The sequence below is a fragment of the Ischnura elegans genome, chromosome 8 (genome assembly GCF_921293095.1).
Source record: "Ischnura elegans chromosome 8, ioIscEleg1.1, whole genome shotgun sequence".
NCBI lineage: Eukaryota > Metazoa > Arthropoda > Insecta > Odonata > Coenagrionidae > Ischnura > Ischnura elegans.
In genome coordinates this window covers 94,065,611-94,077,557 of record NC_060253.1, presented here as the reverse complement: position 1 = coordinate 94,077,557, position 11,947 = coordinate 94,065,611, and the positions used below count along the sequence as shown (strand labels likewise).

General features: G+C 35.5%; 1 protein-coding gene across 1 annotated transcript in view; it reads right to left on the bottom strand.

The window, feature by feature from the left end:
• Positions 1 to 4,631: 4,631 nt before the first annotated feature.
• LOC124164457 overlaps positions 4,632 to 11,947 on the bottom strand; it is a 392,138-nt gene continuing 384,822 nt past the window's right edge. Inside the window, exon 27 of the mRNA XM_046541783.1 lies at positions 4,632 to 9,615. Within this exon, the coding sequence (XP_046397739.1) occupies positions 9,564 to 9,615 (52 nt within the window). The 3' untranslated portion in view covers positions 4,632 to 9,563. The remainder of the gene's footprint in view (positions 9,616 to 11,947) is intronic.

Here is an 11,947-nt window from a genome sequence, read left to right as displayed (position 1 = left end):
AGGAAGGGATGCATTACGAATAGCCTGATGTTGAAAGGAGGGATGATAAGCCAGCGCCGTAGAGTGGGCAGACAACTACCTCGACTGCAAACCTGATCCCACTATTTAAAAAAAAAACGAAAATATTACTAAAAAATCGTTATAAATTGACATGCGGTAGAGTTTATCTGCTAAAAAGTATGGGGATAAAACACCAAAAATTGGGTTTTTTCGAATGTTGAGGATTTTCCGGAGTGAAAATGGCAAATCTAACACGGCCATTCAAAAGAAAGATAAAAAATACACCAAAAATAATTATATAAAAATGCCAAAGATTACTTAACCTAAAAATTCATTAAAAAATTCAAATATTTTTCCTAAACTCAATTTTGACCCAAAAAGTATGAAAAAAATCAGAGAGTTTTTTGTCATAAAAGTATATTTTCATCAATTTTTTTCAGATTTTTTAAAGCAAAGGATCACTCAGTAAATTTTTTTTTTCGAAAAAAAACACGTTTTTTTACGATAAAAGGACCGTGGGACCACCTAGGCATCTAAAAATTTTGCTAAAGGGGTTTATAAATATTTACTTTCGAGTGAATAATCCCAAATAAGAATCCAGCCTAGTGCAGATTTTACCATCTTATCCAGCTTTAGCCTTTGTAACTATTTTTATTTCTCATAGTTATATTGAATAATATTCAAATAAACTAAAAAAAGTGTTTATAATTATTTTAATAACCATTCAGCGAATTGCGTTGGCATTTAATTAATGTGTCTATGTGACCATTGGATGCAGGGCCGGCCCTAGCAGGTGCGGGGCTAGGGGCAAACCTTCAGTGCGGGGCCCTTCACTTAAAATATTAAACTCTATACCCCATCTACAAACTCAAGCATTTTGAATCTCTACCACTCTCTGGCTAAGTATGTGTTCCCCTCCCAAATTCAGACTTCGTAATTACGCCGTTATGATACCATCACGCAGTTGAGTTCAAAATAGTATAATACAAATACAATTTATAATTATATTTATTCATAAAATTCCCGCGCCCGCTCTCACTCATGTCAGGTTCTCTCACTCGTTGTTATCACTCACACGACACAGTACTGTACTGACAAACGCAATTGCACAATAAAAATTACTGCATTATTATTCCTTTTTCATAATATTATTTTTTTGTCTAGCACGGACTTAACAATACAGTAATAGTTGAAATTGCGTTTTCAAAACTATCATATATTTTAATTTTTTTTCACAAACGCGGGGCCCGGGGCGGTCGCCCCTCCCTAAGGCCGGCCCTGATTGGATGTAAGTAGGATACAAAGTTAATTGTATATGTAACGGGTTTAAAGCGTTCCACAGTTAGGTCAAGCCCCACTTTACAAGGAGAAAAGTCTAATACTTTTACCATCAAATCAGAAGTATACATACATACGTTTTGCAGACTGATTCAATCAAATCCGGCATCAAGTTTTCAATATTTTTTTTGCTATACTTTTCTGATTTAACTATTTTCGCAATTTTGGAAACAAGACTATTATTCAAATTTTGAACGAATTAAATTTAAAAATTTATGTTCAATACTTCTCGTCGCTGGAAACAAATCTGATATAAAATTTACTAAATGATTTCAGCAAACACCTAGCGAAAAACTTTCACGTTTCGTGCAAAAAATGAGTTTTGCACTAAAGTTTGTGCGTGAAATTTTTCAACTCGGGTAGAAATAAAACTCTGGAATTTCATGCATATTGTTAGCTTTCAAAAAATGACATACAGCAAAGTATGGTGCATAGCGTGTAGAGAGCAAAACAGTACAAAGTTTGCATGCTATGCACTATAAAACAAGGTATGTTAAAGGGCGTACCTACAAATGAAATCAATATAGAGCGGCAATTCAACTACCCACTGATTGATTCATCAAAATTCACAGCCCAAACGGTGATAGGCGTTGGTATTTAGCTTATTGGATGTAAAAGTAAAAAAATTCATCGGGAGGAAAAATCTGAAAACTTTGAAAAGTCGATTAGTTTTCGAGATATATCGACTTGAATTAACATGGTAGCCTTATGGGACTAAAACTTTTTCGCTTTTATTTTGTACTTTTAAACGTCTGAAAAACATGATATTCAATGGAAATAAACTAGATTTTTTGGTTGATTTTTTGGTACGGTTGCCATTGCGACGAATTGATATTTAGTTTTTTTTAATGGTATTTTGAATTGTTTGTGATTGGGAATACCTCCCAGCTGTTCATAGGAGGGAAGATGAGGCAGGTTTTCAATGAGTAGTCAACAACCACGAAAACCGCAGAAGGGGAGGAGAAACGTAAACAAATTCTTTTACGAGCACATCTCCTGATATAACATACGACACTAATAGTCGGCTTTAATAATGTCCATTTTAGAGAAAATTTGACCTCTCAGGGGCGAAAATCTACGATTTTAGAGGCTTGTATCACCACAGCGAGAATAACACATAAGGAGGTATCCCTGTAACTTGCCCAACTTGACTTGAGCTGTTGCTGTTGTTGAACGACAGCTAACTCTCCTTCACAATTCTCTGTTTGCTTTTGGCTGGCATGGTGACCAGCAAAAAGAGGATTATGGGAGGGATCATTATGACTAGCCTGCCGTTGAAATAATGGATGATAAGCCAGTGCGGTTCAGTGGGCAGTCAACTACCTTGAAAGCTGCTGAAGGTGTACAAAAACATAAACAAATTCTAATGACACCATTTACAGGAATACCTCCTGACATAACATACGACACTAATAGCCGGCCTTAAAAATTCCCTTTTTAGAGCGAATCTGTTGTCACAAAGGCAAAAATCTGCGATTTTTGGAGCTTGTATCTCCACGGTGAGAATAAAATACAAGGAGCATTACAATTCTGGGAACCTCTATTGCTTTGTCAGAAGGCCTGTACTTTGGAAGATCTATAGTCAGGCAGGAGCAAGACAAGACAACTAAACCGCATCAGCTCCCAGATGATAATGCTCATATGGTGTTTTGTAAAGGTTCTCATTGTGATTTTCGAGAGAAAGCTGTTCCTCCAGTCGTCGACTAATCATAAATCTGTTGGTTGAATAAATTTGCAAGTACCTAGGTGTCAGCTATGGATACCATCAGTATCTGGTTCACAATAATTTTCTGCCAATCAAGTAAAAAATTCTGGACTAGAAGGAAAGCTAAGTTTCATTGGGAAAACAGAAAATATAATTCATAATTTGCATTCAGGGACCAATCTTGCAATGTACATGCGTTAATTTTTAATAATCAAAGACAAATAGCAGTGGAAAAGGTTATTTCCCGAGGGATTGTTTTCACCTACTGATAGACTTTCTGTCCTGTAGATGCTAGAAAAATTATCACTGGAGGAATAGAATATTATTAGGAAGTAGGATTGTTGCTTCTATACTTTAACCATTGTATCTTGAAGAGGTTAGAATAAGAATTGCATGCAAAAGCAATGAAAATTGTATGCTTGAAGAATTTTTCCGTAAACCTTACCTTGCCATGAAGTTGTACAACCACAAAAGAACTCAAATGGATAATAGCAAGCTCTTGGATAAGGCTAGGTGGTAAGTTTTGGGCATCCGTACAAAGCCAACCATCAAATGTTATGATGAGGCGACCACTTTAAAGCTGTGTTATTGATTACGCTGAAAATCTCAATAATTGAGAAAGTCTTTTATTCCATGCAACAGAAAAGTCTCCATATCAAACATAAGCAGACAATCAAGTATGTTTAGATCTTGTCTTCCATTTGAATTCTATCATTTAATATTATGAATTGGTACAGCTACATTATTCATGAAATACTTCCTTGGTAGCTTAACTCAGCAGCGTCAACCAAATCCACTTCTAAGGGCAGAGAATAAATTTCAATAATGATTTGGGAATTTTTGATGGAGGAATTAAGTATAATAAAGAACCAGTGTGAAAGCTAACTATTAACAATCTAAATAAGCTGCACATAATATCAGAAGTTCATATTATTTAGAGTTGCATAGAGTACAGGGGCATGAAGCGTACCCCTCGCTGGGTACGCCCATGGATGATGCAGCAACATTGAAACCTAGGTCAGGAGTAAAAGTTTATACTCATGGATGTGGTATATGAGAGATTTCTCATACTTTATGCTTTTGCTGAGTTGTTTCTCATGCACTGGGCTTGCGCATTCTGCTGTAAAAAAAAGCTGAGTAAAAGCAGTACGGCCAATTAGTTGAATATCTGTGAAATGTGCTTACCCAAACCTTTGAAGGAACGCAGGTGATCTCAAGGGCAAAAAACATCAGCAGAAAATGGCATGTGAATCTTTCAATATATGAGAGATGTAGAAGTTTATTGGGATAGGTGAGGGTAAACAGACAGCCATGGTCGCGTAATATTCACACATTCAGGGAAGGAGGCCAGTTCCTTTTCCTGGGCCACCTCGGTATTAAAGGATTTTCTTTTAGGGATATCTGAAGTCTCCACTTAGGATTTGATCCCAGGGCCCTCCTGTCAGTAGCCGATTGTTCCATCTGCTTAGCCACCATTCTCCTCTGCTACGGTAGCTTATAACTCTTAATATAAGTGTAGATAAGGCTGAAGAGGTAACTATGTATTTGAAATGCAGCATACATCAAGTCTCAATAAAGTGAAAATATCTCCCTTGGAACATTTTATTAAAAACTTTATAATGAAAATTGAGTACATAAAACCCATTTCCATTGGTATTTCCTCTTTATCATCTATCTAAAATTATCAATTGCTTAACACTATACATCCCTGTCAAAATGACAAAATTTTTGTGCGAACGAAGAACACTGTGTTCATTGACAACATATACATACAAAATTCCTTATATCGTTCTTTCTCTCATGGCTAGTTGTGTATATATACTCATATATTATTTGTTATTAATATTTTAGTAGTTTGCTATGACCCTGAAACATAATGTACATTCATGACCTAGTTAAACAAGTTAAATTATACATTGATTTTTTTGATGGACCATCGAGTCTCCAGTTGTTATCCAAAATATGTAGGCTTATTGATTCAAATTTTCATTCTTCATGATGTAAAGACAAAGTCATTCAACACTCACATCAAAATAATTTTTGATGTTAAATCAATCCCTCCTATTATGATAGTAAACAAGTTTGCTGCAAAAATAAATTATGAACAATTAAATAGATTAATATAGAGCAAATTAATTAAGTCCAAATTATAGATAGTGAGGCACAACCCCTATTGAGTAAATTTCATTAGGAATGAGTAGACCTTGACAATGCATGCATAATTACCATAGTCACTATGTAGTCAATATTCATGGTATTTCTTAAACTATCTCAATAGTATCATGAATCTCTCATATTTGTATGACCTATCATACAGTGACATATGCTAATGCACGAATACATGTATCGAAGAGCTTTTGTATACCTCAGGAGATGTATAATTATGCCTCTTCATAAGTAAGGCGAGCAATGGGAAATAAAATACTGATTCTGATTTTTCTCTTTTTCTTCTTGCATTAATTTAATTCATTCACTTCTTGTGCTAATAAAATTTCATACTTCATAAGTTTTAATGGCTGGGATCAAAATAATCAGAATATTCAATTTTAAATGAGGGTTGTAAAATGTAGAACACAAATTAAATATACAATAAGTTCGAAGTGAAAATTACATTAATTTAAGTAAATAATAAACATATTTTTAATGATAGTATTATTGAAAAAATTGAGATTGATGAAAAATTAGGTCAAAATTGCTCAGTTTCTTTGTATTTTGTCAATACAAAAGTACCATCACATTTGAGATGCCATAAGGACAACACAAATTAATACGAAGAAGAGGGTGCAAAGGGTGTGGATTGCGCTTGCATAAAATATCCTATTTTTGTACCGTTTTACTGTTTAATCAAACTTAGAGGAGTTACTGGGGAAAAAATGCTGTGGGCTATATATAAATGAGGCCCATACCATATGGATTGTTTGAGAGCATTAGGTGCAAAGAATGACAAATAATATATAAAAGCAATTTGCCTTGAGGCTTTGCTTAATTTTAGGCAGTCTGATTACATGAATAAATATAAAATTACTTGCATAAATGTAAAGAATAATGTAGCAATATGAAAAATTTGATCCTTTTCCTCATGACAAATGAATTGAAAACTAGGATTGACATGATTAGTGATTATACAGACATTACATTCCTCTCTGAAATGGTATAATTGAAGCCAATTCTTTCTTCATACAGTGGAGTGTGCAACAGATTACTACATATTGTTGATGTACCATTAGCTATGTCAACCAAAGAAAGACTATTGCTTCGAACCTTAAATCATGAAAACAGTAGATATGCATTGCAGGAGCAAAATATTGGTGTGACCTTCAAAGCTTCTGCATGAAGAGCTTGCTCAGCACACTCCTCAGGAGTTGCGCTACTTTTTGGCAACCTGAAACAGTTAGTTGAAAACTTGGTCATGCAGATGCTTCTCTGGTAAGAATTTGGACATTATGATAGAGGTAAGTGGTCTGGGTTTATATTGGGACAAACTGTCTCAATGTTGAAGTGTATGAAGAGGTGTATCTACCTACCATCGGTTACAACTTTGTAATTCATTGTCAGGACATGAGACTGAATTCTTTCAACATATTGCCTTCAGTTGTTTTCCAAATCACAAAGAAACTTGGTGAAGCTTTTATTCACCCCAAAACAGTATGCTGCATGGAGGACCAATGAAATGCACTGACTGTTGCACTGATTACTCAACTATCAAAGCAGTTATTAAGGTAAAACTAGTCAGAAATCAAAATTATGAGCTGTATTTTCTTGCCTCTAAGATTGAGCTGAAGATACCTATGGTGAATGTAGTACTTTCCAATTGAAAGGATTGAATGAACCAAGTTGAACTGCAACTATTTAATATGAAAACTTTCCTCTTTGGCACAAATGCCAGACTCTGAAGTAAGACTTGATTCCTCGCACAGGATCACATATAAGAATGCTTCCCAGTTTTTAAGCCAGTTTAAGGATCCATGATGCCTGACATTTTGACTGCAGACATAGGCACAGTCTGTTAACAAAAAAAAATTTTGGGGAATGAAGTCATCTGAGTTGTAAGAAGAAAGCCAGTCATCGCGGATCTTTAACCTTGCTCAAAATGGGAAAACATTTTTATGTGTCAGACATGGTTCATCAACAGTTTGAGGATGATAGTAAGGTTGCTATTTAAAATATTACCAGCTTAACTCTAGACCCGGTGAGAAGTTTTTATTCAGTCAAACGAAAGTAGCTGTCCCCTTTGACACAGAAAACTGCTTGTGATTTCAAATAATGAGGTAATTCTTTATAAGGAATAGAAGAAAAACCTATAAGCACTCTCTTAAAAATCTAGTTCTTCATCACATGAGATTACTTTACCAATTTCTCACTCCTTGATACAATTTTAAAGCCCATCGTAAAAGTTAACTCAGGTTATGGATTTTGTTATTAAAAGGCTGACATACATATTTCCCCTTCTACATAGAATATTCCATTCCTAACAATTAATAGAATCTTTCCTCATCAACAACATATAAGGTTTTCCAATTAGTACATGAGTTACATTTTTATTCAGCAACTTTGGTGAGATGAAGGTCTCATATTATCACAAAATCAGTGAATATCTGATTATTTTTATATTTTTCTTGGACTTCCTGGATGGCAAAATGATTAAAAATGAAATGATAAGTCATGAAAGCATTACGTTCTGTCATGCATGCAAATTGTTATAATTGACTGGTATTCTGATTAAAATGAAAAGAAAAAATACAATTTTCCAAAAGGCCTGGGTCAGTCATTGAAGCAATTAGGACCATCTATGCAATTAAAGCACCATAACAATGGACTGAAATATTCATCAAGTATTCAACCAGCTAATCAACTTCATTTTTTTTACAAACCATACACTAATATCACCACAGTTTAACTTGAAGCTATCTTAAACATAGACACACATATGTTTATTCTCGGAACTAATCAGTGTCACTTCACATTTTATTACATGACATGGCAATATTCTCTCTTCACTTGCACCTTGGGCAAGAAAATTGATGGGTGTAAGTCATTACTTCTTGAGCTTAGGAGTGTTGGAAGTGAGTTTACAACAAATATACTGTACTTGCTGTATTTTAGAATATTTCAGCTAATCCATCACATGCTTCACTCCGTCTCTCATTCTGATTAAAAGCACATGACAGCAATAGGCTGTGAACAGTCACTAATAAATATTTATGGAACCCCTGATGTTCAGATCCCAAAATTGAATTCTTCTATGAATCCCTGAGGATTCTAAGCAGATGTATATGTGTATTACACAATCAAGCTAATGCTTTCCTGTTGATATTAATTATCACATATTTACAGGACTTAAAAATAAAGTCACACTATGTGGTATTGGTCAAGGAGGTATTAAGTTTGCCAAAAATGGATGTGTACCGGCAAAAATTTAATTTCTTTTCCTTCAAGCATTTAATCCTCCATCATATCACTAGTAATTGGAAGTAATGTCTATATATGTATTGCAGAAAATATTATTTCAACTTTTCTCTCATAAAATAGGATTGATGACCCATTTGTGAGGTTATTTTTCTCAAGTATGTATAACAAGACTGAGTCAAAACAAAAGCAAGAGCTTATAGGCCATTTAGCTCAACAACCTCTGACAAAATACCAATGCTGACAAGTCTATATCAATTTTCTAGATTATGTTGCAGAGCCAAACTAGCCGCTTCTCTAAAACTTTGTGATTTAATGGCATAACTCCAATATATTTACCTATTTGGGATTTGAATGGCAGGCCGTGTTGGGTAGCATACAAATGCAAACTTGGTAGTTTGTCATAGTGTCAATTAGCATCACTTGATTATTCAAGCATACGAAAAACAATTATGTGAACCATTTACACAAATCACCAAATTTTTGGAGATTCTGCGTATGCTTGATGAAAATTCATGCCAGAGGTAATAGCAAAAGAACCGTATTTGAAAATTTATGTAACATAAAGAGTTTAAGAGCCTTGAATTAAAGTAAATTTAATACCACACTAGCCAATACAGACATAGTTGCATCTGTTTTCTCACCTGGGACCCATAAAATATATAATTCCAATTTAATAAGCCCGGACAACATGAACGATGCATCATTTAAATCTCGTTTCTTAAAATTCTACGATTAATCTTATTCTTTTGATTTCACAATTTCAAAATAAATTTTAAACTCTAAAAACATGTTCAACATTGATATTGATATTTTGAAATACCTTCTTGAATAACCGTACTGAGGAATCTTGGGGTAAGTAGTGAGCAGAATCTTCTTCAAATCATGATCTTTTTATCTCTTGCACATATATTTGATGAGTATGACACTTTGGGAGGGATTTGAGGAGGATGCAATTATCACTGGGATGATCATGTGTGTTCATGATGAAAGGTCACCATGGCAGTCTTTGGCATGCTCAGTTTATAAATTTTTCTTCAGCTTCAGATTATTTCATATTTTACTCCAAAAAGAGCAATTCAATTATCAGCCTTATTCACTTTATGAAATTCCTTCAGCCAACCTTTATCCAACGGTCTATGGAATACTCTAATGCAGCTAACCACCTGCAGAAGGAATAATAATATTGATCAGTAGATAATATGGTCTAATCATCATGATCGGGAAACATGCATGCAATGAAACTCAGAGAAAAATTCACAAAGTGATGTGTATGAATTAATTTCAGCATATGCAATGGTTATAAATTTGATAACACAAATACCTCCTTAAATAAATTGTCTTATAATTGAATTGTCTTATAATTGAATAATGAAACATGTATTATGGAAATATCTGATATTGAGGGAAGTTGCGCAGCAAATAGGGGTTTTGGGGGATAAAACCCCCTAACAGCTCAGAGAAATTTTTAAAATGAAATTTAAATTTTAAGTTAAATCCATTTTACTTAATTGGGTTAATATTGCTTACAGAATAGTGTGACGATTAATAAAATATCCCTCTGAAGATCATAAAACTCACCATCTTGAACCATTTATCTTAAAACTTTTCTGAGGGAGGGCCCCCACAACTCCTGCTTACCCTAGCGGGTATTTCATACCCTTCAGACCTCCCAGTATTAGTTGTGTCTAAAATCCCCCCTCGCCTTAATTCCTGACTGTGCCCCTGATTGAGGGTGCATTTTTTTGGTGCTGCTGACTTAGGGTAATTGACTCAAAAGTCAGTGGCTTGCCTAAGCACAGGGGCGGATCCAGGATTGGGGGGGCACAAGCAAGGCTGTATCCAGGATTTGTTCTGGGAAGTGCACAAGGCTACCTCATAATACAAAATGGATGCAATGATAATGGGACCGTATTAAAAATCTCACATATCTTTAAGGGTCTGGGGGGTGCACATGCCTCCGTGCCCCCCCCCCCCTCCCTAGATCCGCCTATGGCTAAGCACCTTGGATTTGTTGAAGTTAACTGGCTATTTGCATATGAGGCAATGCTTAACTAATGCCAATTTCTCCACACTGACTGGGATTCCAGTCAAGCAAAATGACTTTTCCTCAATGGTGTTTTTCATACTTTCTCCTGGAAGATGTGAGGCAGACAGGTTCAGGTCACTGGTTTTCTCTTTCTTCCATAGCGACAAAGGGTTTGTGGAACTAATGGCCTTTTCATAGCATTTTATTGCAGGAAAGCATGATGGAATATGAATAATTTTGGACTGGAGATTGAAGTTGTGGAAAGCAAGAGAATGTTTTAGAATATGAAGGCAAGGAATAGCGGTAGGCGTGGACCCCATGCCAGCTTCTGAAGAATTTAGGAAAGGCTGGAGGGAGAGAGTTTTTGAACTAGATGGTTGGATTTATGAGGACAGGTCATGTATGAAGAATTTTGTGAGGGCAGTTCCCATTCCACTACCAACAAAGAAAAAAACTAGAGTTATTTTAGGGAGGCACATTAGCCTTAAATTTATCTTGCAAAAAGGTTCTGAAGTTTATAGAAAGACTTAAAGAAGAATATGTTCATAGGAAGAAAGAATAGGTTAATAGGAAGAAAGAATAGGTTAATATAACGAAGGTGAGGGTAAATGATTATTTGAGCATTGATCAGTTTAGAGTTAGGAAAGGAAAGTCAACTCATGAGGCAACAGTGGTAATGATGGCCCTGGTGACAAATAACCCGGAATATAACTACGGTAGACTCTTGTTATTGCGAAGTCATGGGACTGAAAAACTGGAGGTTTGTAATAACAAAGTTTGTATGAATGTTTCTTTTGGGAACCTTCATTTCATAAAGCTATGCAAGCATTAGGGCCTTAGGGCGGGGTAACCGGGGCGACCGCCCCGGGCCCCGCGCTTTGGGGGGTTCGTGAAAAAAAAATTAAAATATACAATAGTTTTGAAAACGCAATTTCAACTATTACTGTATTGTTAAGTCCGTGCTAGACCAAAAATAATATTATGAAAAAGGAATAATAATGCAGTAATTTTTATTGTGGAATTGCGTTTGTCAGTACAGTACTGTGTCGTGTGAGTGATAACAAGGAGTGAGAGAACTTGACATGAGTGAGAGCGGGCGCAGGAATTTTATGATATGATTATAAATTTTATTTGTATCTTACTATTTTGAACTCAACTGCGTGATGGTATCATAACGGCGTAATTACGAAGTCTGAATTTGGGAGGGGAACACATACTTAGCCAGAGAGTGGTAGGGATTCAAAATGCTCGAGTCTGTAGATGGGGTATAGAGTTTAATATTTTAAGTGAAGGGCCCCGCACTGAAGGTTTGCCCCTAGCCCCGCACCTGCGAGGGCCGGCTCTGTATGCAAGACATCAAGAAGTGCGGTTATCCTGCAGAATGCAACACTGCATTAAGGTTGTTTTACACGGGTCACGGAATTGTGCAGGTTAGAACTGCATTCATTTCTAAAATGGTGTGGAATTGC